Source organism: Musca domestica, unplaced genomic scaffold, assembly GCF_030504385.1.
Source record: "Musca domestica strain aabys unplaced genomic scaffold, Musca_domestica.polishedcontigs.V.1.1 29, whole genome shotgun sequence".
In the NCBI taxonomy this organism is placed as follows: Eukaryota; Metazoa; Arthropoda; class Insecta; order Diptera; family Muscidae; genus Musca; species Musca domestica.
This window is the reverse complement of record NW_026712296.1, coordinates 4,514,521-4,541,445: the sequence shown is the minus strand read 5'-3', so window position 1 is coordinate 4,541,445 and position 26,925 is coordinate 4,514,521. Positions and strand designations below refer to the sequence as shown.

The following is a 26,925-nucleotide window of genomic DNA, read 5'->3' as shown; positions in this document are numbered from 1 at the left end:
GGACGGAACAAAAGTAAAGAAGCGACTTGATCGAAACCCGCGTCGCAGTGACCGAAAAAACATATCGCAATATTCCATTCGCAAATATTGAAAAATGAGCTCGGGGTAAAGCCATTGAAATTCCAAAAAATGCAAGAACTTACACCGTAACAGAAAGAATATAGACTCAAAAGAGCTAAATAGTTGATTGGCCTGACTAAAGTGGTGGCGATGAGAAAACATTCGTTGTCCAGCAGTTTGTAAACAAACAAAATGATCGTGTTTACTTGCCAAAGAGGTCAGCTGAAAATGTGCACCCTCGGTTGGCCAACATAACTCAAGCGCCGGCCATCGTGATGGTGTGGGCTGCCATAAAAGCCGATAGTCGCTCTCCGCTCGCTCGTATTAATCGACCGTGGCATTAGAATAAATGCCGAATATTATCGCGAAAATATTCTGGAGGGTGTATTAAAGCCTTGGGCAAGCAAAAATTGTGGCCACAGACCTTGGACATTCCAACAGGACTGATCACCATCGCACTCAGCACGCGCCACCCAAGAATGGTTAAACAATGAGGTTCCTCGTTTCATTTCCAGCGCACAATGTCCACCAAAATCTCCGTATAACAATCCGTTGGACTATTGTGTCTGGAGTATTTTGAAAAGCAAGGTTGGTACTAAAATATACCAAAGTGTCGATCACCTCAAGCAAGCGCTTCTCGCTGAATGGGCCAAAATACCGCAGAGCAACATTCGGGCAGCGTGTGACGGTTTCATTGGCCGTTTGAAGGCCATAAATCGTGCCAAAGGTGATCATTTCAAACAAATCTAAACTTATTTTAAAACCTAAACTTATTCCAAACTTGTGATGGTATTTCCAACATATTTTGCTTTCGTTCAATAAAATTTAAAAAAAATGTAAAAATTAAGGGGTATCACTTTGTTGCAGTTTTTTTTATCTCACCCTGTATGTATGTCCAGTGTATAGAAATGGCGCCCAAAACATCAGACACATTGAAGTCAACTGTTTTGATTATAATATTTTATTCGATACCGTTATATGGAGTATTTTAAAAACCTGAAAACCATTTTCGGCGATAGGTTTAAAACAATAAGATTTCTAAATATCAAACACACAGTTACTAAATGGATATTGACGTTAACGCTTTTTGAGCCCACATTATTTGACGTAGAGCGCCAAAATTTAGCAGAGCTATTTACATTGTGTCTAGGATGGTTGGTATTGAAAATGAGATAAATCGGTCCACGTTCTGGTATAGTCCCCATATAACGGTACCTCGCGATATTCGGTATTTTGTTGATTTATGCCACATTTTTACGGATTTGTCTGGAAATTGGTATTTGTAGGTCATAACGGGTCCCTGAGCGTGTGGTAAAACATTGCATGTATAGGTCCACGTTGTGGTATAGCCCCCATATAAAGGTACCTCCCGATATTCGGTATTTTAGTTTTTTTTTGCCACATTTTTTTCACGGATTTGTCTAAAAATTGATATTTGTGGGTCATAATGGTTTCCAGCTTCGGTGGCGAAACATTGCATGCATGGGTCCATGATTTGATATAGCCCCATATAACGGTACCTCCCGATATTCGGTAATTTGATGATTTTTGCCACATTTTTTCACGGATTTGTTTTAAAATTGGTATTTGTTGGTCATAATCGGTTCCAGCTTCGGTGGCGAAACATTGCATGCATGGGTCCATGATTTGATATAGCCCCCATATAACGGTACATCCCAATATTCGGTATTTTCATGGTTTTTGCCACATTTTTTCACTGATTTGTCTATTGTATTTGTTGGTCATAATGGGTCCTAGTTCATGTGGCGAAACATTGTAATTATAGGTCCACGTTTTGGTGTAGCCCCCATATAACGGTACCTCCCGATATTCGGCATTTTAATGGTTTTTGCCACATTTCTTCTAATGTTACTTTTACCCTAAGGTGGAGGGTATTAAAATTTTGGCCCGACCGAACTTACTGTTTTTTTACTTGTTTTGGCTAAAATTGATTCTCCGCGCTAGAAACACTAGATCTTATATTGCAGTTCGGAAATCTTAGGTTATGAATATACATTCATTCTTTCTTTCAGTGTCATGTTTTTTACAACTTCAATTTGTCTCTGAGTCGGTTTAAAGCTAATGTTTCATTTACATAAAGACGACATTTACAGCTCAGCGATGATTAATGGCTGTTAAGCCTCCGTCGAAAGCGACAGTTGTTGGTGGTGGTAATAACCGGTAGTGGGTAATGAGCCCAGTTATTAAATCAAAAGAAGACGTCACACTCAACTGACGGTAATCGCTCCTAATGAAATAATGAATGACTTAACGAAGCGTTTAAACGTTTTGCCATAAAAATAAATATAGTAACTATATTTTGTTACATAGTTGTTTACGGCGAGGTTGATGACGCTGATGTATTAAACTTGGTAACACAGTGACTAACTGACCACCAAGTGGCGAGCGAGTAAGTAATTTGTTTTTGGCACGTTTTCTATGGTAACTGTAAACAAGAAATTTGGCGTTTCCAATGACACCATGCGACTATGGTTGGGTGGGTGAATGAATACCCGTCAAAGGGTGAATCAATGGCTTTCCATTTATGTCGACTACACACGCACACACATACACACCTTGTGGGTTATCTACATTTATGGTTTTCCACAAAATTATGTAATAAAGGGTAGGTGGGTCAATTACCAGCCAACTACCAGTTGATTGAATGCAATATTTGGATAATTTTGGCAAAGGCCAAAAATTACACTACCTAGTTGCGGCTGCTGCTTGGTTGGCTGGCGATCAGTTATAGTGCAATATTGTAAATTATTTTTTAGCATATATGGAAAAAGGAGGGTTAAATGGTTGCCCAAGTTAGTGGCTTGGGATACTTGGGACATTTTGGTTTTCTTTAAAAAGCCTGTCACTGCCAATGGAAGACATCAGTCAAATACTGCAATTAAAGTGATCAACACTTAATCAGTTTTTTTATTACAATCTAAATCAAAACAATATTTTACCCAAGCATAAAATGGCTTTCCTAAAGGTGAGTGAGTTAGAGTGTGTCCAGTGTCGTTGATTGGGGATCCATAGAGTTGAAATAAAAAAAAAAAAAAAAAAAACAAATAACGACCCCAAAAAGGAATAAAACCAAAGCAGGCTTCCGAAGGTACATGCGTTTGAAATTAAAAATGAGTGTAAATTTTGGCAATGGTCTTTAAAACAACGCATGATATTATTACATCCTGCACCCGTGTTTGTGAATCAAAGTTGCTCGAAAATACGTCTATATCTTGGAAACCAACTGGAATATTGTTTTATTTTACACCTTTGCTCTATTTTACTGACGACTGAAAAATATCTGCAAACTGGAGTGTTTGAAGAGCACGATTGTAACATGAAGCTTACTCTTCAATTTTTGTTTTTGAAGCGCTCGCGGATTTTCCCTATTTTGTTGTTAGAGATTGTCAACAATGCTGCTTATTATAACCTCAGCCATACGGCAAGAGAGGATGTATATCATTTGATACGGCCAAACAGTGCCGCATCGAAATAACAGTTTTAGACCCAAGGTCTCTTTGGACCAAATCCGTTTCAGGGCTTTTGGAGTCGATCTACCAATGTCCGTCAGTCCATCCGTCTGTCTGTTTGGCTGGTTGGTGCCCACGATAACTTTCGGAGGGAGTTTCCGATTTGGTCCAAACTTGGTACATCGTAATATTATTATCAAACTTAGATCGAGGTCGGAGATGGGCAATATCAGTCCTCTGCTACTGGTACAGTTCGACTGGGGGGAACTGTTCAAAGAAAATATTTTACTGCACTGAAAGAGAAAGGATAATTCGATTGTGCTCCAACTTTGCAAATCCTAATTTTTAAATCAGTGCTAGGTCAGGTGCGAAAATGGATAATAACGCTCCACTCCATCAAGTACCTCCCGCACAAAGGGCCAAAATGTTTGAATAATTATAACTCTTATAAAATGTGATGTAAGAGTTCGATTATCTTCAAATTTCACACACCCCAATAATTTTTTCAATCCAAGGTCTGGTGTTAAGATGGAATACATCGGTCCACTTCTTCTGGTGCCTCCCCCACAAAGAAACACAATTTTGAATAACAAAAACGATCATAAAATCCGAAACAAACATCAGGTTCTCTTCAAATTTCACACATGGAATATATTTGTCTACGCCTTCTGGTACCTCCCCACCAAAGGTCGAAATTTTCCAAAAATATATTTTTTGCACAGAAAGAGAAATGATAATCCGATTTTGCTCCAACTTTGCAAATCCTAATATTTGCGTCAGTGCTAGGTCAGGTGCGAAAATGGACAATATCGGTCCACTCTATCAAGTACCTCCCCCACAAAGGGTCAACATTTTGAATAATTACAACTCTTATAAAGTGTGATGTAATAGTCCTATTATCTTCAAATTTCACATATCCCAATAATTTTTTATCTCAAGGTCTGGTGTTAAGTTGGAATACATCGGTCCACTTCTTTTGGTCCAAAAGGCCGAAATTTCAAAAAAAAAGTTTCTGCACAGAAAGAGAAGCAATAATCCGATTTGGCTCCAACTTTGCAAATCCTAATATTTTTCTCAGGTGCAAAAATGGATAATATCGATTCACTCCATCAAGTTCTTCCCCACAAAATGTCCAAATTTTGAATAATAATAGCTCTTATAAAATATGATGTAAGAATCCGATTGATTTAAAATTTCACACATCCTAATATTTTTATAAATTTAAGATCTGGTGTTGAGATGGAATATATCGGCCAACTCCTTCTGGTACCTCCCCCCACAAATGGTCGATATTTTGAATATCCATTAAGCTAATAAAATGCGAAATGAAAACTCGCTTCCATTTAGACTTGACAAATCTGAATATGTCCATCAACACAGGATCTATTATAAAAACGGTAGAGATCGGACCATTCCTTCTGGTACCTCCCTTACAAAGGGCCAAAACTATGAATAACCATGAAGGTCATAAAACGCGAAATAAGCATCAGGTTCTCTTTATACACAAGATCTGTTGCAGAGATGGGATATATCAGTCCACCCCATGTGGTACCTCCCCCACAAAGGCTCAAAATTTTGGATATCCATGAAGTTCATAAAAAGCGAAATTAATATCCGACCCCATTTTAGACTTGGTACATCTCAATATTTCCATCAAAACAAGATCAGTTATAAAGATGGTAGAGATCGAACCATTTCTTCTGGTACCTCCACCACATAGGGTTCAAGATTGTCAAAAACAATACGCTCAAAGAAAGCGAAATAAGCGTCCAATTCTCTTCAAATCTCACACACACAAACATCTTTGCTAACACAAGATATGTTGTAAAGATAAGATATCTGGGAACCTCTTCTATTACCTCACCCAAAAATGGTTCCGAAACAACTCAGCGATTCTTTACAATTTGCTGTATCTAAATATTTCTTTGAACCAGAAACCTGATATGAATATGGAATTTATGATTTCGCATAAAATTAGTTTTAAATGTTTGATTTTTTTGTAATTTTTCCCATACCAATAATTTTATCCCATATTATTCTTTTTCCCTTTATTCAGATTACTTTCATCTGCTTGGCTATGGTCGCTGCCATGGAATGCGCTCTACTGAGAACAGCTGCCCCCGTTGCTGTGGCACCAGCCCCCGTGGCCGCTGCTGCCGTTCCTATCAACACCGATTTCGATCCCCATCCTCAGTATGCCTTCGCCTATAATGTACAGGATGCTTTGACCGGTGACAGCAAGAGCCAACAAGAGGTTAGAGAGGGTGATGTTGTAAAGGGTTCCTATTCCGTCGTTGATGCCGATGGTTCCTTGCGTACCGTTTTCTACACCGCCGATCCCATTAATGGCTTCAATGCCGTTGTACAACGTGGTCCAGTGCCAGCTGCTGTAGCAGTGGCCAGACCCGTGGCTGCTGTTCCTGCTCGTGTATTTTAAGGGATCCTCTGTTTCATCTTTCTTCCTTTCTTAGGCTATCCATCTGTCCCTCTCTGTTGCTCTATAGTTACTTGCTTATGACCATTTTGTTAAGTAATTTTTTAGGTAAAAGTCATTAATATTTAAAATATTTGTTTATTGTTGTTATCGATAGTTTGTATTTAAAAAGAAATATATTTTTTTATAAAAAAATCTAAGGCCCAAGCAGTTTTTTTCGAACCACCAATCCTTTTTTTTAGATTGCAGCTCTGAAAGTGACACATTAAATTTGTATTACGCACACCTTGTCTACAGTGGGCTGCCGGTGCAATGACAATGATTTAATGCCTAAAATTTCGATTCTTGATTTGAGTTGTTCGTTTTTTTTTCTTGGTTCTTGCCGTTGTCTCTTTGGTGGGTTTTTATCGTATCTTGGTAATAAATCAATTTGTTACGAGCTATTCGAAATACTAAAAAAAAAGTGGATTTATCAATGCAACAGTTTGCGCCCAGAATTCTGTGCAGAGAGGTGCAAAATCTCTTATTAATTGTTTTGGGAAGTTAGATTACTTTTAAATATTAAGCTTGGAAGTTAAGCCAAATATTTTACATGAATTTTATTTAATACGAAATCATAAATTTCGATATATTATATAGTATTCAACTCAGATTTCAGTTTAATAGAAATATTTAGATATAGCAAGTTGTAAAGAATCGCTGACTTGTTTCGCAAATTATGACAGATAAAAATATTAGAAATTGTAACCCTTGGTGGTGAGGTACCAGAAGGGGTTCGCAGATATATATCATCTTCACAACAGATCTTGTGTTAGCAAGAATGTTTGTATGTCTGAAATTTGAAGAGAGTTGGATGCTCGTTTCGCTTTCTTTGAGTGATTTGTTTTTCAAAACCTTGAACCCTATGTAGGGGAGGTACCAGAAGAAATAGTTAAATCTCTACCATATTTATAATAGATCTTGTTTTGATGAAAATATTGAAATGTACCAAGTCTGAATGGAATCGGATCTTAATTTCGTGTTTTATGAGCTTCATGGGTACTCAAAATGTTGACCCTTTGTGGAGGAGGTGTCACAAGGAGTGGACCGATATATCCCATATTCGCACCAGACCTTGGGTTAATAAAAAAATTGCGACGTGTGTCATTTGAAGAGAACAGAAATCATAGAAACCCAAATAATTTCTATGATATTATTTGTTATGCCAAACTTTGACCCTTTATGGGGGAGGTACCAGAAGGAATGGTTCGAGCTGTACCATCTCTATAACAGACCTTGTATTTATGGAAATATTAAGATGTCCTAAGTCTGAATGGAATCAAATTTCAATTTCTATGAGCTTCATGAATATTCAAAATTTGAACCCATTGTGGGGGATGTACCTGAAGGAGTGGTCCGACATATTATACCAGATCTTGTGTTAATACAAATATTGGAAGGTGTGAAAATTGAAGACAATTGGACTCTTATTTCTCATTTTATAAGTGTTATAATTATTCCAAATTATGACCCTTTGTTCGGGAGAGGTACTTGATGAAGTGGGCCGATTTTGTTCACTTTCATACCTGACCTAATTTTAATAAAAATATTGGGATTTGCAGAATCGAATGATCTATGAGGTAAATTATGTTCTTTGAAAATGTTGACCTTTTTGGGGGAGGTACCAGAAGGAGTGGACCGATGTTGCCTATCTCCGAACTAGATTTAAGTTTGACGATAATATTATGATGTACCAAGTTTGGACCATTTCGGATACTCCATTCGACAGTAATCGTGCTCACCACTCAGCCAAACAGACGGACGGACACCTTGGATCGACTCCAAATGTCCTAAAACGAATTTGGTCCAAAGCGACCCAATTATTTCGTTTTGGCCGTATCTGTAGCTGAGGGTATAACAAAACTTTGAATATCCTCCAACATTTGGAACGAATTTGGAAATTTTCAAAAAAATAAAATCTGGTAAAAATTCTATTAAAATCTTTTTAAAAGTACCGAATATGCCGATATATTGGGGTCTATACGAAGTCGTGGACCAGCATAGGTAACTTTTGCCATAAGCCATTAAAATATTCAAATACGAAACTTGAAAAAAAAAAATCCTGTGAATAATGTAACTAAACTCATCAAAATACTGAATATAGGGGGTACCGTTATATCAGGGCTATACGAAGACCTGGACCTACTTATACGATTTTTTGTCATAGGCTGTAGTATTCATTAAGATATTTATCTTCCAGGTGGTAAAAGGCTTAGAAAGAACTTCTAGTAGTAATTTTTTGACAATTCCATTGAAAAATGTAGGTAAAATCATTAAAATACCGAATATATGGAGGTGACAATATATGGCGGATATATGATATCATGGACCTATATAAATAATACTCTTCCAGGGGTTAAAGTACTCAAAAGGATAGACTTTTGTGGATTTTCTGTTATTAAAAAATTGGCTACAATCATCAAAATAACAAATTTTCGGGGGGTAACGTTATATGGGGGCTATTCGATATCGTGGACCGATATTGCCCATCTTCGAACTTGACCTGCCAGCAAACAAAATTTGTGTAAAATTTTAGCTTCCTATCTATATTCGTTTTGACTCTAGCGTGATTGACGAACGGACGGGTAGGGCTAAATCGTCTTAGAATTTTATGCTGATCAAGAATATATGTTAAAATTATTATTTTGATGAGTTATAAACGGAATGACGAACTTCATACACCCTCCATACTATGTATGGGGGAGGGTATAAAAACATGTTCTTTCGGATACAGGGTTGCCCATATTCGACGGACCCATCTGGCAACGCCATAACTTTTGATGTCACATCGCTTAATGACATACCGCGTTTGAAGCGTCAGTCCTACCAGATTTTTACCATGAACCAATACACACCACGCGAGCACTCTGAAATAGTTGAAATTTACATTCAACAGAAGAAGTCAATTGTGAAAACTCAGCGTGCTTTTAAAACATTAAAAAATGTGAAAAGTGCGCCTTCTTAGAACACCATTAAGCGTTTATACGAAAAAAATTCGACTGGTAAAGCTCTTTCTAATCCGAAGAAGCCACATAAAACTCGACCAAGGCGATCGGCCGAGAATATCGCTGCCGTACGAGCCAGTGTTGAGAGGTCCCCAAGAACATCCCAAAAACGCCGTTCTCAGCAGTTGGGCATGGCTCGGTCCACTTTACAACGGATTATTCGCATTGATTTGCATTTGTTCCCGTACAAAATTCAATTGACACAAAGAATGTTGCCTGCGGACAAGCCTCGTCGATTGGAATGGGCCCAAAGAGTCATCGAAATGGCCGAAGATGACGAGCAATTTTGGAACAAAATTATCATGTCCGATGAAGCCCATTTCACATTGAATGGGACCGTAAATAAGCAAAATTGCCGTTTTTACGCCACTGAAAATCCTCAGAAGATTCAAGAAGTGCCTCTTCATGACGAAAAAGCCACAGTTTGGTGCGGCGTTAGTGCGAAAATGGTCATTGGGCCGTTTTTCTTTCAAAATGAAAATGGCCATGCTGTTATCATCAATCAGGAGCGTTATCGCGACATGATGACCAATTTTGTGATGCCAATTATTCGTCGAAAGCGTATGAGGCAGTTCTGGTTTCAACAATACGGAGCTCCACCGCACACAAGTCGCATAACAATCGATTTTCTGAAGAATTTGTTTCCGGGCCGTTTGATGTCGAAAAGTGGTGATTTGGACTGGCCACCGCGTTCGCCCGATTTGACGCCGCCTGACTTCTTCTTGTGGGGATATTTGAAGTCAAAGGTTTACGTTAACAAACCAAGGACCGTAGAAGAGCTCAAGGACAACATTCGTAGAGAAATAGCCGCTATTCCGGCCGAAATGTTGGCAAAAACGATGGAAAATGCAGCAAAAAGGGCACAATACGTCATCAACGCCAGAGGCGGCCATTTGAGAGATATCATATTCAAAAATTGATGTAAACAAATCTATTTGGAACAAATTAAATGATTAACATTGCCAACCGCCAAATTTTAATTTTTTTTTCTTTGATTAAAAAAAAAAAACATGGGTCCGTCGAATATGGGCAATCCTGTATATTACAGTGTCATATATCGTTGTTAATATTTTTATAAGGCAATTATTAAGATGTTAATTACTTTACCACTTCATATTAGAGCAACAGAAATTACGTCTAAACTTTCCAATTCAATATGCAGATTTTCCAATCAACTATCAATGGCCAAATGACCCTGTCATACCTCTATCGTGTCTGCAGCAATGGCAAGAGTTGCACAATTCCCAAGGATTGGAACTTAATTAATTCAGCATTTTGAATTGGGTGGCAAAGTGGAATTTATTTCAATTCTTATCAGTTTCTAGACAAACGACAATTGCTGATTAGCTTTTTAATAATCTCGCTGAGATGTAGAGGCGTTTTAGTTATTTTTTTTAACAGAATAGGTTTATTTTAGCCATTCACACACACAATGCAGGCAACAATAAAACCAACGATGCTGGCCAAAAAAACTCCATTCAATTTTGTGCCGAAACAAAGCAAACGGTAATGTGCACCGACCACGGCTAAGTTGCGTGCGTACCAGCGGCATGTGCTGTGCACAACAAGTTGCGTGTGTGTTTGATCACACGATCGCCACAAATCAGATCAGCAAAACACACAAAACGTAACACGAACCAAACCAACGAACAATCCCCAGTATCCAGTCAAATCAAACGGAACGGATGGAAGGTCCTTCTTCTGTCCCTCGCCCAGGCGGCCTACACTTCTTTGCTTGCAGGCGTCGACGACTTTGGGGCCGAATTGCATTTCATTTCAAAAATCAAAACCAAAAAACCACACCTTGAATTCACTTCACTTGGAAATTTTATGCGTTTCATTTCATAGAAACCAAGTTAATAATATTCTTGTTGTTGGCGTTGCTTTTATTAGTGCCTGTATATTTTGTTACATTTAAACTTTTTTACATGCACCCGAGATTTGTTTTTTTTTTTTTTTTTTTTTTGCTACAAAATACAACAAAATTCCTTGCTCCCAAGTGGACAACCACAAGAGCGCCTGAACCATATCATGACTTGTCTTTGTGGTCAAACATGTGTATGCACTCCAGCCGTATCACTTCACCAGCGGCGAAGGCAACAAAAAATACACGCAAAATGTCCATGACGGACATTAGACGACGAACATTGAACGTTCTGACATATTTTTTACATAGGCTTAATAGCTGCAGCCACATTCGAATGTGTCACACGCCATTAACCATTCAAATGTTGAGGCCCACCTAATTTTACAACGTCATGATAATGGGCATGGCCATTGGAGGATAACGACCTGGATGCCAGAACTAATGTTCATCAAGAGCCTAGACAATAAAGGCACCTGCTTTTACATGGAAAGTATCAGCCATTTATGTTTTAAACTTATTATGATTTTGAAATTACGATAAGAAAAAAAAAAAAAAACAAATTAAACAAGTAAAAACATATCCGTCGGTTTTGTCGACAGATTTATACCCACAGCCTTGAGATTATTAAAAGTGTTGACCCTTTATCGGGGAGGTTTCGGAGCAGTTGGCCAATATTGACCAATTCGTATCTGACATAAGACTGATAAAAATATTACAACATGCCAGATTTGGAGTATATCGACTACTTGCTATACTTTATATGAGATATGGGCAAATTGTAGGAAAATGTGGCAACAGATATAGGGGACCGAAGTATTCCATTTTCATACTTCATCTAATACAGATAAAAAATTGATATGTGTAAAATTTGCAGGAAATCGAACAATTGGAAATAAATGTTCGATTTTCTTCAAATTTATGCGAAATCATAAATTTCAATAAACAACATATTCATATCTGATTTCCGGTTAAGATATATATTTAGAATATTGTTGTAAAGAATCGCCGAACTGTTTCGCAAGTTATGACAGATTTAAGTGTGTAAATTGAGGCCCTTTGTGGGAGAGGTACCATGCCTATGCGGGGGAGGTATCAGAATAAATGGTCCGATCAGTATCATCATTATAACAGATCTTGTGTTGATGAAAATATTGAGATGTTCCAAGTCTGAATGGAATATTAAAAAATTTAACTCTTTGTGTGGGAAGTACCAGAACGAGTGGACCGATATATTATTTTCACACCAGACCTTGGGTTAATAAAAATATTGTGATGTGTGTAATTTGAAGAGAACTGGACGCTTATTTCGGATTTTATGATCGTTTGTGTTATTCAAAACTCATCCCTTTGTCGGGGAGGTACCAGAAGGAATTGTCCGATATTTTCCATTTTCATAACAGATCCTTTGTATACGAAAACATTAAGATGCGCCAAGTTTGAATGGAATCAAATGTTAATTTCGTGTTTTATGAGCTTTATGAATATTCAAAAATGTTGAGCCTTTGTGGGGGAAGTACCAGAAGGAGTGGACCGATACATTCCATCTTCACACCAGCCTTTTTAATTAGAAAAAATATTGTAATGTGTGTAATTGTAAAAAAATCGGACTCTTTTTTCACAATTTATAAGAGTTACAATTATTCAAAATCTTGAGCTTTATGAGAGAGGTACTTGATGGAGTGGACCGATATTGTCCATTTTCGCACCTGACCTAGCACTGATGAAAACATTGGGATTTGCAAAGTTGGAGCCAAATCGGATTATGTTTTCTCCTTCTGTGCAGTAAAATATATATATATATATTTTTTTTTTTGAAAATTTCGATCTTTTGTGGGGGAGGTACCAGAAAGAGTGGGCCATTATTGCCCATCTCCGAACTCGATCTAAGTTTGACAGGTTTGGACGGACGGACATTGCTAAATCGACTCCAAATGTTCTGAAGCGGATTTGGTCCAAAGAGACCTAGGATCTAAAACCGTTATTTCGATGAGGCACGTTTTGGCCGTATCAAATGATATATACCCTCTGTAGCCAAATGGCTGAGGGTACAAACAGTACTCATAGATGGTATTACAATAAATTATGAAAGGGACTATGCTGGTCAAGCGGAATGAAAACTCAATGAAAACCCTCGTCAAATTTGGTCACCTCTTTCAATGTTTGGACGATAAAGCTATATGGTGGCTATACCAAAAAAGTGGGACTTATTTAGGTCGATCCCATCAAATTTATAGCGATTACCACAGGATGGCAGACAGTCCTACGTGTGTAAACCGTATTTGGGTACATATGGTCTTAAGTTATTTTTATAACCTCCACCATAGCTAAACAAAATTTCATCAACCTGCTTCAATTCGTTCGGAAGCTAAAGTGATTTCCACAGACGGACAGACAGATGGTCATGACTAAATAGACATTGAATCTTACGCTGATCAAGAATATGTATATACTTTTTTCACCGGATTTTTTTTTACCTCCAGTGCAAGGAAATTGCAAATGCAGGTGGAGGTGCAGGTCTTCGTACAACCCCCATATAACGGTACCTCTCATTATTCGGTTTTAGCTGCGTCGATGATTTTAGCTACATTTTTCAAAAGAATTATCTCAAATTTTGTATTTGGAGTTCGTAATAGCCACCGCCCTCGGTGACAGATAATTGGTTGGAATTTTTAAAATTTTAGCAGCATTTTTCAACGGAGAGTTTTTATATTTTTCAAGTACTTTTCAGATGATGGAGGGAATTAAAGTTTCAACCCGTCCGAACTTAAGTGCTTTTTTACTTGTTTAATTGAATATACCTCCATTACATGGCGAAGGGTATAAAACTGCACCAAGCTCATATTTTTAGTAGATTTCGGTATGGATACCAAATTTTTTTACACTATTTAGGCCCTACCAAATTAGTAAGACGATTGCACAATGGACACACATCTATTTTTTCTGTCAAAAACTATGTCAACGTCTCCATAAGCAAACCCTAGAAACCAACAGGGACCACAATTTCATATTTCAGATCTATTTTTTCACCTAATAACAAATCTAGTATCATTTAGTACATGTATCCAAAACAATCTACATCTCTCCTCACAGTGATCCAAAATTAGTACCATTTAGTACAATTCGAACAATAATAGCACGCATTTGCAAAACCAACACCAAATCTCAACACAAGATACCAACAGAGACCTCAATGTCAAATTTCGGAATTCCAACTCTATACATTATCTGCCAAATTTGGTAACATTTAGTACTTTTCGTATAATTTAAGTACTCATTTGCTAAACCGTTCAGTATTTCAATCAAAGACACCAACAGTTATCATATTATAACATTTCACGGTTTCAGCTCTATCCCTTCATCCAATACCTCCATATGTCCAAGCCACGCATGAACACCGACTCTAATAGCAAATTTCAGATTTCAAGCGCTATAGTACTATATAAGTACTACTATACTATCGTGCACTTGTAGTCAACATTGTCAAAACCACCTTTTATTATAAACATCCTACGCACAGGTACCCCAATACCAAAATTTCGAAAGTTCAGTTTCATCCGTTCACCCTAACCAAACTATTCCAAATTCAGTAATTTAGACTCTAACCGTTATAGCCTCCAAGGCTATAAAACGCTCATGAAGTTTTGTGTTTTGTTTGAGTATAGTTGTACCTTATTTAACCGTACATAGCCTAACCCAATAGAAGAAGAGGGCAAATTATGAACCAGGAGGAATATTTCTATGGGGATTAATTCAAGTGTTTGGTATTTATTAAACTCCATAATATTAGTTTAGTTTATAACTAATTTGATGTTGTTTTGTGGTTTATGTTCAAACCGTGTTGCGATACATAAATAACTGCTATAATTATGAAAATGTCACTTCCCTTTGAAAAAAAAAATCCGCATAAAAATTATTTCTGCTAATAACCGACGCATGGGCGTTGATGACTTTTATGGAATGAGCCCGACCGCACTTTTGATGTTTTGCTGTTAAACACACACGCACGTACATTCATAATGCCAACCTGAGAGGTTTTACACCAATCACCTATGATATAATACAGACATACATCTACCACATTTCGAGTGCAAATTAATTCTCAAAGTCACTAATAACATTTTCTAGTTGTAATTGATGTTGCGGCAAAGGGTGTGGAGATATCTATGCACAGCTATACAACGCGGTAAAAAATCGCAATAAATGTACTTCACACTACATACACACACACACACACACACAGATTTATGCATCTATGTACAGTCATTGTATTTGAATGCTGTGCGCTATTAACAGCATGTTTTGTTTTCCATGGCTGCGAATAAACCATTTTCAGCGAAAATTAATCTTAAACGCATTTTTTTTTTTCGTTTCGGTGGGGGCAATTAAGAAAAGAATTGCCACAGTGGGTTCCTGGGGATAATAAGACATTGATTTAGGCTACTAAATAGAACAGATTTGTTGGGATCCCACACGGAACTACGATATCTTGAATCTTTTTCAAGTCCAAAAACGTCGATTTAAAAAAAAAAGCTTCCCAAGGACCATCAAGCCTGCAATCATGGTTTCTTAAAAATATGTTTTGCAAGTATCATCCTGCCACAAATTTTGATTTCTCCCTCGCCCAGGCGTATCAGGAAGAACTTTCATGATGTAGAGATGGAGGTCCAACGCTTTAAGAGAGCCCTATATCAAGAAGTATATCGGGCAGGTTTGAGTAGCATTCCATCAATAACTACGTTATGAATATCGACCACAGAGCAGTGAAGAGTAGCGAAATACAGGGTGATATAAAAAACTGCAACAAAGACAGACGCTATAATTTTTACATTTTTTTAAAAGCAAAAATGTCGGAAATAGCATCAAATTTTAGAATAAGTTTAGATTTTTTCGAATTGGTTACCTTAGTATTGGCACGAATTATGGCCTTCAAACGGCCAATGAAACCGTCACACGCTACCCGAATGTTGCTATGCGGTATTTTGGCCCATTCCTGGCGAAGCGTTTGCTTGAGGTGATCGACACTTTGGTATTTTTTAGTGTCAACCTTGTTTTTCAAAATACTCCAGACACAATAGTCCAACGGATTGGTATCCGGAGATTTTGGTTGTTGTTGTAGCAGTAGTACATGCAAGTGTTTGCGGTCTGGTTCAAGCTCTAGGTTTAGAAATTCGGAAAGACATTTGATTGGCTGTAGCCAGAGATCTTATGGAGTGAGTTGGGTAGGTTTGGCTGTGCAATTAAAGAGGTGCAGCGTATTGTGCAGGCCTGTATCACACGCTGGCCAGGCGTCATGCGCATCTTCATCAATTCGTGCCCAATACGAATTGAGATGACTACTCCATCCTGAACGTAATTTCACCAAAACTACCCTGGTTTGTCTAGGCAGCTGACGTTCTTCAGCTGCAATGGATGATGGGTGGACTTCGAGGATGGCATTCATTTTATAACTGCTAATAGCATCCGCGACTACTTCGGTGTGAATGCCACTCAGAACTGCCTGAAAGGCTTCTTGATCTAGAGGTTCTCTCTTGTAGCGTTGACCTGATACGCCTGGGTGAGGGAGATTTATCCACCATATGAAAGGAAGGATTTTCGCCTCCTCATTTAGATGGTCCACTGGTGTCATGAGAAGGCACCCTTTCGCAGTTCTCAGGGTCTGGATATGCTTCCACTCCGTAGCACTAGTATTCGCAGACCACACTGGAGCCGCATAACTGACCACAGACCGGCCTATCGCGTTATAAGAGGTCAACAAGGTAAAGAGTGTGGCCGTTGATTTCGTGGCGGATATTTTCATATTCCTCGCGTGGAATTATGCGGCAAACTCCGCGAGATAGAAGTTCAGTCTTTCGCATATGTCATCGACCGTGATTGTACAATCATCCACATACGTTACGATCTCTGGAAGGCCATTGTGCGCTGGAAATGAAGGGAGGAACCTCATTTTGTAACCATTCTTGGATGGCGCGTGCTGAGTGCAATGGTGTTAAGTCCCGTTGGAATGTCCAAGGTCTGCGGCCAAAATATTTGCCTGCCCAAGGCTTTAATACACCCTTCAGAATACTTTCGCAATAATATTCGTCATTTATTCTGATGCCACAGTCGAGCCGGCGCTTGAGTTCTGGTGGCCAACCGAAGGTGCACATTTTCAGCTAACCTCTTTGGGAAGTAAACACGATCATTTTGTTTGTTTACAAACTGCCGGACAACGAATGTTTTCTCATCGGAGAAAATCAAATTCGACAGTTCACCACTTTCGGCCAAGCGAAGCAACTCTTTAGCTCTTTTGAGTCCATTTTCTTTCTGTTGCGATGTATATTTTTGCACTTTTTGGAATTGCAATGACTCTACCCCGAGCTCATTTTTCAATGCTGAAGTGCTCTAACGATAGCCACTTGTGGTTTTCCAGTCAAATAAAAAGAAATCACACTATCACGCTTAAATTCCGTCACGAATAAATTGTTTTCTGGAAAATGCTCACCAAAATGCTTTTGTATGCTTGCAAACAATGTAATGAGCTGTCACTGGAAAAAATTTTACAGCTATCGGACGAGTGGCTTAGAAATAACAGCAGTCTGAAGTTGGTTGCAGTTTTATCATCTCACCCTGTAATTTTCAAGGGCCGTGGATTTTAAAGATTATATTTCTGCGAAACTTTAAAGGGGTTTTTTTTTGGAAAAATGTTTAGTGACCCAAAACGAGATTTTTAATTTTTATTGAGAGCTCGCAAACATTGTTTTTTAAAACACTTTTTCAAGGACCTACAAGCGTAATTTTTTCATTTTTCAAGGATCCACGAACGTGAGTTATCAACACATTTTCCAAAAATCTGCAAAAAAGCAGTTTTAAAAAAAATGTCAACGAAACACAAACGTAGATTTTTGCAACACTTTCAGTCTTTTCCATTTGAAAAATCCATTCTCTCTTACTACACCCACTGTATATAGCTCACGGTCTACTTATGTATATTATCGAGTCTTGGAATCTAGAAGTAACAACTGCTGCTCCTAATTGCGGTATAGTTATGAATGTTGTTGATTGTTTGGCATACTGACTGAATGACTGGCTGGCTGCCGTTGTTACCGCTGCAGCATTTAGGCCTACTTGCAACTGTGCTGGCGGTCGGCCTGAGATAATATTTGGTGTCGTTCCCCATCCCGCCAAGTCGAGGCGAAAAAAAATCTATGGGCGACGACGATTTAAATTGCGATTACGTTCGCAAAAAATATGTGTTGTTATATGCGTTTCTTGTTGTTGTTGTTGTACTATTTTTGCGTACAACAAAAACGTGTAGAGTTGAAAAAATCAAAGCAACAAAAGACTTGCTCTATTCAGGCAGGCTGGCTGGCAGACAGACGGTGTCATAGGTGCCATAGGTATTTCGGCTGTTGGCGTTGCCGCTGCTATTGTTGCTTTTGTTGTTGTTGTTGTCGTTGTGGTTTGTGATTTGTTGGGCTGAGTGTTATAGGCCGAAAACTGTTTTAATTTTTGCATAAATATTTAACAACTTTTCTTGTTCGATTTTTCTTTTGTTCTTGTTGTTAGTGTTGTTGTTGCACCGAGGCACACGTTGCCGTAAGCGGGCGTTTTGCTGCCATGACTAACAATTGACTCGTTCGATCGAACGCAGACAAATTTTCATGTGAACCATGGCAGAAAGTAAAATTTCTGTGCGGTATAAAAGCGATTGCTGACTCCAGTTAGAATCACACACGGCATTCTGCACTTTAACGGATTAAAACGGTTAAACGAGAAAAACGCTTCCACACAAAAATACATACAAAATGGTTCAAAAGGCAAGTTCTGTAGAGAATTTTTGTTGGTTGTAAATATTTTCATTGAAGATGTGACCTTTTGTCGTCCATTGCAGTTGATCGTTCTTAGCACTCTGTTGGCTGTGGCCTCAGCTGTTGTCATTCCCGCTCCTGCCTATCCAGCCTATGCCCATGGACCTGCATATCCAGCCTATCATGGACCCGCCGTCTTACCTGCAGTAGCCAAGTTGGCTGTGGCCAAAGTTGCCGCCCCTGAGCCATACGATCCCAATCCCCAATACAGCTACAGTTATGATGTTCATGTAAGTCCAAAATTACTAGGCATTTCTACTACCGTGCTTGATTTACATTCTCTCTCTCGCTTAGGATGCCTCTACCGGTGATATTAAGAGCCAACAAGAAACACGTAACGGCGATGCTGTCCAAGGTGCCTATTCTCTGATTGAACCCGATGGCACCCGTCGCTTGGTGGAATACACCTCGGATCCTGTCCATGGTTTCAATGCTGTGGTCCATCGTGAACCTGCTGCCGTTAAAGTAGCTCCCGTAGCTAAGGTCTTGGCCCCAGCTCCTCTTTTACATGCTCCAGTTGTTGCCAAAGCTGTACTCCCTGCCTATCATGGCATTCCTGCCTATCCCGCCTATCATTAAGGCGTTTTGAGAACATTTTCAAAACCCCAAACCCATGTTGACGGACTTGGCTACTGTGCCCATTGAACCACACGAAACAACAATCATCACACACACCCACACCAAGCATTGAGAGCTCATGCGAATCCCTGCCGAAAACCCTAAGCCACCATCACATGGAGGCCCACTCATCTCGCCAGGATTCTGTGTACGTTCTCATTGTTATAGTCATCACCAAAACGAATAACTGCATGTTGAGAGATCGGAACGAGGTTCTGGTTTTCCGTTGCAGTTATTTTTGTTTTATCCACGAATTTATTCATCATTTTCTTTTGCGATGCTTGATTTTTTGACGCCCGCCTCAGAACTTCTGTTCGGGCTCTTCTTCGTGTCTCGCATTGCAAATAGTTTTTAAGGCTGTTTGACCGCGATAAAGTTGTTTAATTACGTAATACATCTACCTATGTAAATATTTAATTTAATTTTAATAATTTTATAATTGATAAATAAAAATCGAGGGAGTATTTTTATTAAGACCCATGAATGCAACATAACAGTATCGATGTTCTTAATGGGATGGGATGGTGTACAAGAGATTTTCGAATTTTCCCGAATTATTTGCCAAAAAAGGTAAAATTTTCCACATTCAAATATTTAAATACATTTATACGAAACATTTGCAACCACAAGATACGGTTTGTATTACTTTTAAATATTCCACATTCTAAACGAATAAAGTAATGTTCCACAAAACGCAACTTCTTTAATTTAAGATTTTGAAGGACCTAAATGAAACTTATAAGAAATGTTAAGTTTTGACAGGGTTTGCTATTTAGGCAATAATTTCAAGGCCGAACATAATAAGGATTAATGGGTAAATCAATGCAGATACACCCTAGAATCTAAACGAGTAAATGGTAATGATCAGTATTTCAAATATTAATAACTTGACCTGTGTTTGTTTATAGGACTAGAATCATCAAATTTTGCATTTAGGACATCATTGATGCAAGACATCAGATAAGGTGACGCTTTACGAAAACGAAGTTGCCAAAAATGGAGGGAATTGATGTGGTACCTGATAGAAGGCAGTTATTTCATATACAGGGTGAGATAAAAAAAAACTGCAACAAAGTTAAACGCCATAATTTTTAAATTTTATTGAATGAAAGCAAAAAATGTCGGAAATAGCATCAAATTTTAGAATAAGTTTAGATTTGTTCGAATTGGTCACCTTTGCCACGAATTATGGTCTTCAAACGGCCAATGAAACCGTCACACGCTGCCTGAATGTTGCTCTGCGGTATTTTGGCCCATTCCCGACGAAGCGCTTGCTTGAGGTGATCGACATGACTGGTATTTTTTAGTGCCAACCTTGCTTTCCAAAAATACTCCAGACACAATAGTCCAAGGGATTGGTATCCGGAGATTTTGGTGGCACTGTGCGGAAATGAAGCGAGAAACCTCATTTTGTAACCATTCTTGAGTGGCGCGTGCTGAGTGCGATGGTGCTGAGTCCTGTTGGAATGTCCAAGGTCTGCGGCCAAAATGTTTGCGTGCCCAAGGCTTTAATACACCCTCCAAAACATTTTCGCGATAATATTCGGCATTTATTCTGAAGCCACGGTCAATTAATACGAGCGTAGAGCGACCATCGGTTGTTATGGCGGCCAACACCACCATTGCCGGCGCTTGAGTTCTGGTGGCCAACCGAAGGTGCACATTTTCAGTTGACCTCTTTGGCAAGTAAACACGATAATTTTGTTTGTTTACAAACTGCTGGACAACGCATGTTTTCGTATCGGACAAAACCAAATTCGACAGTTCACCACTTTCGGCCAAGCGAAGCAACTCTTTAGCTCTTTTTAGGCCATTTTCTTTCTGTTGTGGTGTAAGTTCTTGTTCGTTTTGGAATTTCAATGGCTTTACCCCGTGCTCATGCGACGCAGGTTTCGATCAAGTCGTTTCATTACTTTTCGAACCATTTCTGCTGATGTTGTTTTCTTCCATCCACTTCCTTGACGTCGGGCTACGCTACCAGTATCACGATTACGAGCGATGGTACGAAACATAAAAAAATTTATTCACATCTAAGTGCTGGAGTGTTCTAAAGAAAGCTACTTCTGGTTTTCCAGCCAGATATAAAGACATCACACTATCACACTTGAATTCCATCAAGAATAACTTTTTTTTCTTGAAAATTCTCACCAAAATGCTGTTGTACGCGTGTAAGCAATATAATGAGCTGTCACTATAATAATTTTAACAGTTGTTGGACTAGTGGCTTAGACCAGATTTTTCATCTCACCCTGTATTTAAATAATCGAACATTGGCTGAGGGTATAGATCTCTCGGCAAAACCGACTGATACTTTTTAAATTGTTTTATTTATGTGTTTATTTCTCTTGTATTGACATGTTTTAAGTTTAGGGAAAATCGGAGAATAATTTCACATTTTATGAGAACTATTACTGTTCAAAATCGTGGCCCTTTGTGAAGGAAGTACCAGAAAATGTGAACCTAGAAAAGAAAGTGAAAAGTTTCGAGCCTGATCTAAATCTGATACCTCCTCTATGAGATATGTTGCAGTTTCTCATAAAAAATCATAAAAACAACATTTATCACAATGTTCAATACATTGGATAAAGTTGAATACCCTACACCGCTTGGAACGAATTTGGAATTTTTCAAAAAATAAAATCCGTTGAAAATTTTGTTAAAATCTTAAAAATACCGAACATAGCCGTCATATTGGGGATCTACGACGTGAACCTACATAGGCCTTGTTTGTCATAAGCCATTACCATATTCAAATTCCAAACTTGAAATAAACGGTGAATAATGTAATCATCAAAATACCGTATATAGGCAGGTACCTTTATATCGGAGCTATACGAAGACCTGGTCCTGCACAGACAATTTTCTGTCATAGGCTGTAGCATCCATTATGAACTTCAAATACGACATCTCTCACAATTTCGGTATATACCGAATATTGGAAGGTATCGTTATATGGGGGCTATATGAAGACGTGGACCTGCACAAACAATTTTCTGTCATAGGCTGTAGTATCGATTACGAACTTCAAATACCAAGTTATAAACAATTCCGCTGAATAATGTAGCTAAAATCATAAAAATACCAAATATCGGGAGGTGCCGTTATATGGGGCTATATGAAAACGTGGTCCTACGAACTTAACCTGCCTACGGGCAAAATAAACATGTGTGCAAAATGTTAGCCTTCTATCTCAATTCGTTCGAAAGATAGCGTGATTACAGACAGACCGACAGACAGACGGACATCGCTAAATCGACTTAGAATTTTACGCTGATCATGAATATATATACTATGTTGGGTCTGACATGAGCATTTGGAGGAGTTACAAGCGGAATGACAAAGTTAATATACCCTCCATAGTATGGTGGAGGGTATAAAAAAACTATTCTGTTATCTTTCTTCCAGGTTTGGTTTTTCCATGCAAAAAAAACCCAAATGGAAATAACATTTCCAAATTAAAACAAGTAAGCAAAGGCTATAGCCGTGCGGGGCCGACCATGTGATACCCTACAACACTACAACATGTTAGAATACATTTTGGAAGATTTCGCGGTGCACAGCCCAGATATTACCCTCAGCATTCTGCCCAGGGATATTTGCCCAATATTTACCCACTCCGTCGTGCTGTTAGTTGTTGTGGTATATTTTTTTCAATGGTCATCCAAAATGCTAGAATTCTTCCCTGTCCTTAACGCTCTTCTCAGGCGTGTCGAATGGCTTCAATTGTGTGATCAGGAATTTTTCTCTGTTTTTGGTTCATGTGAACCCCTAATATTTTGCGATCATCTCCAAAAGCAGGAGGCGAATCTGTATCTCCAAATTTAGACTCATCTATATGATTTTCTTGTCTGCGATATTTGGCTATATTCGTCAATGAAATCGGTATAAAAAAGCAAGAAGTTCGCCTTTTGTGTATTTCGGATATCGCCTGTAAGTAATGTTGGTATTTTTTGTACACAAAAGTAGTGGTCCATTCTACCACTGTCCTAAACTCTAACTTCATGCGAGATTCCGTTTCCTTTGGTTTCTATTTGTGACCTTTATAACGGATGCAAAATCAGGAACATTTTTAGTTGTTGGTCCATTTCAACCCCTAAATATATTGCGAACATCTTTGAAAACAATAGGCCTAGCCCTTCTGAGCCTAACCCTACCCTTTTCGTGAGGATCGAACGATAATTGCAATATGCATTTAATATCCCCAACCTGTGTTGTAAGGTGAAAAAATATTACAAAATGTACACCTCAATATTATAAGTCAAATTGAAAAAATCGCATGCGATAAAAAATATGAAAAAATAAAAAAATGACACAAAATACTACAAAATCTATATTAACATCTTTTTTGGCATATTTTTCTGCGATTTTTTTAGATTTTGTACTTTTATGCCAAGAGGGCATTCTGAATTGACAAAATTTGTCAAAATCGGTCCAGCCGTTCTTGAGATATAAGCATTCTAGCTAACATCCCCTTCCTTTGTATATATACATTTTATATATTTCGCTATATATAACCGATATATTTACTATCGGCATCTACGTAACAGTCAGAATTGACCTGTTCGTCTATTTGTGATTTCGCCGGGATTAAAAATATTCGCGGTTTAATGGAAAATTTGACTTTTATTTAACATAAATGTTGTGGCCTATTTAACCCACTAAATATTACCCGATGACCATCAAAATTGGAAGGTTTCTGCCCAGTCCTAAGCTCTAGCCCCATGCTAGCTTCCGCTTTGATTGGTCTATAATTGCGACCTGTAGAGCAACTGCAAAATCAGGAATTTTTTTAGATTTTGGTCCATTTCAAACCCTAAATATTATGCGATTATCTCCAAAAGAAATAGGGTTCTATTCTGACCTTAACCCATAATTGCGACCTGTAGAGTGATTACAAATTAACATGGACAGACGGACGGACGGACATACATAGCTAGATCGACTCAGCTCGGCGAGATAGGAAGATCCATATATACTTTCCTATGTGGGAAATCAATATTTCGTGGTGTTACATAATTTTTGGCCCAATCAAACTTATAATACCCCCAACACAAAGTGTTGTAGGGTATAAATACTAATACATATAATTTACAGTATATTAGTATATATATTTGTATCTCATTTGAAGAAGTACGAAAAAGTCAAATAACTTTTCGATAAAATTAAATGTTACTTACATAAATCGGTAGAAAAAATTGGTTACTCACCTGCAAAGAATAATAATATATTCATTAGATTATTTTGAAATTAATAAATATCAATAATAAAAAAGTATAGTGTATATATTTATTGGTCCACTATTACTGATACCTCCCTCGGGTCAATTTTTCAACAATTATACCTCAAACTTTACAATGTGATGTAGGGTGAAAATGTTATAAAAGGTGACGCAAAAGTAATCATCCTATCAGCAAATGCTATAAGTTTTACGAATTTACGCAAATTTCCTGGCCGTCCAAAGCCTACTGGTGAAACACTGTGACGTTTAGGCGCTCGCCTCGAAGAGACTGCCACAACAAAAGATGATGCCAGGCGTGGCAGACCCCGGATTATGTGTTCTACAGAGAATATTGCTGATGTAGCCGAGGATCGATCGACCAGGCGACGTGTGACACAAATGAGTATCAGTCGACAGTCTTTACAGCGAGTTTTGGTACAAGGTTTGAAGATGTTTCCGTACAAAGCCCAGTTGGTACATTAGCTGTAAGCTGTTTATATATATACGCCATCCTTAATCTTCACCAAGAAGAAGATTTTTTATCAAAAATGATTGATGGGGCCTACTCAATCCGCTTGTAGCCCACGAAGAGCCATTACACCCGCTCGAAGTCACTGTATGGTGTGCTGTCTTCTTCGGTTACTGTAAATGATGAACGCTACAAAACCTAATCTGCCGTTTTGGCTATTTGCACTAGCCAGCAAGATCGCCCGATTTGCAATTGGACTAAAATGGCGTGTTTGGTACATCAAATCAACCGAAATATATACGGGACCCACACCCAAATCTAAACAAATTTCAATATATTTTTTTATTTTTTTTTAGGTTTTGCCTTGTTAAGGCGAAGATCATATGTTTATGTGTTTGTTTCTCTTTCCAGACGAGCTTAATGATCTGAAATTTTCAGTGAAAAGGAAAGCCAGATAGACACTCACCATTATGCGACGCGTTTCGCCATTGGTTAAGCGGCTCATCAGACATATTTGGAGTGGATGAAGGCTTACAAGGGTCGTAGTACATATTTCGAACTTATTGCGAATTAGCATATGCGAATTAAACACTAGAAACTCTCCAAGTTCGACTCAAGTTCTTTTAGCAGAGTTTGTTTGTAGTGATGGATTTTTTGTCCACAACAACTAAATAGTTTCCAATGCATACACTTGTTTTAGTGCTGCTTTAGGAAGACGGGTTAATGGCTTTGATCGTAGAGACGGCAACTTCTAGTTGGCTGTACACCGAGGTCCGCGGTTCAAATCAATCTCTGGAAAGTAGTTAATTCGCAATAAGTTCGAAATATTTACTACTTTCCAGAGAACGACCCTTGTAAGCCTTCATCCACTCCAAATATGCCTGATGAGCCGCTTAACCAACGGCGAAACGCGTCGCTTAGTGGTGAGTGTGTGATAGTGTGTATTTGGCTTTCTTTTTTACTGCAAATTTCAGATCATTAAGCTCGTCTCGAAAGAGAAACAAACACATAAATTTCAATATTATTTGGCAATTTTTTATTCAATATTCAATAATATTTTGAAATTTCATTGAGATTAAACATATATAGTGTATTTGGTGCTTCAAATGCACGAAATCGGCCAAAAATATATATGGGAGCTATATCTAAATCCGAACAGATTTCAATATAATTAGACAAGTAAATTTTTAGACAAAATTCCATCACACATTCCAAATTTCATTGAAATCGGAGATACTCCGATAATATATATGGGAGCTATATCCAAATCTGAACCGATTTCAATATAATTTGAAAAAAAAATACTTTTTGTACCAAATTTGGTAACACATTCTAAATTTGAAGACTGTATCTATAAGTGAAAAATAGATATGTGCATGTGATATGTGGAAGTACCTCTGATGCTATGTTTTCAGTTTCAAGTAAAATTTCAAAAATTTATATAGCCTATTTTACTTTCAGGTGATACTGCAGTATATTTGGAATTTATCGGGAAAATCTTTTCAGCTGTTTTCGAGTCCATACACAATTGAGTAGAGTTATCGGGCCCCTTCGTATGGCTTATGACAAAAGTTGCAAATGCAGGCCCAGGTCTGCGCATAGATCACATTATAATGGCTATTTTCGATATTTTTAAGATTTCAACAGATGTATTAACTGATTTAATTCTTTTGGAAATTTCCAAATTCGTTCTATATGGTGGGGGTATTCAAAGTTCGGCCTGACCAAACTTACTGGTTTTTTACTTGTTTTACTTGAGTATTAGAATGCACGAAATCCATATTGGTATCGATTCAGGTATGTTGTATTATTAACTCATCTACTTGGAAGGGAACTCCCCATTCGTACTCGAATTTGAACATTTTTCCCATAAACAATTGACAGGGTCCTATACCATT

The 26,925-nt window shown here is 38.1% G+C and overlaps 3 protein-coding genes across 4 annotated transcripts in view; 2 read left to right on the top strand and 1 right to left on the bottom strand.

Annotated features, from left to right (window-relative positions):
• The window catches only part of LOC101896440 (neurobeachin-like protein 1), a 147,832-nt gene that overhangs the window by 54,310 nt on the left and 66,597 nt on the right, over positions 1 to 26,925 (bottom strand). The gene's annotated exons all lie outside the window — the stretch shown is intronic.
• On the top strand, positions 2,960 to 6,100 carry LOC131800549 (larval cuticle protein A2B-like). The gene is made up of 2 exons (XM_059124513.1): positions 2,960 to 3,046; positions 5,587 to 6,100. Exons 1-2 carry the CDS (start codon positions 3,032 to 3,034, stop codon positions 5,965 to 5,967), a joined length of 396 nt encoding a protein of 131 aa, XP_058980496.1. The 5' UTR covers positions 2,960 to 3,031; the 3' UTR covers positions 5,968 to 6,100.
• On the top strand, positions 18,515 to 19,824 carry LOC101887266 (larval cuticle protein A2B). The gene is made up of 3 exons (XM_011297951.3): positions 18,515 to 18,671; positions 18,746 to 18,952; positions 19,017 to 19,824. Exons 1-3 carry the CDS (start codon positions 18,660 to 18,662, stop codon positions 19,299 to 19,301), a joined length of 504 nt encoding a protein of 167 aa, XP_011296253.1. The 5' UTR covers positions 18,515 to 18,659; the 3' UTR covers positions 19,302 to 19,824.

What these genes read in the sequence shown, in the direction of transcription:
- LOC101887266 (XM_011297951.3), top strand. An exon ending in GCTACAGTTATGATGTTCAT is followed by an intron (nt 18,953 to 19,016) that starts GTAAGTCCAAAA and finishes TCTCTCGCTTAG; the next exon opens with GATGCCTCTACCGGTGATAT.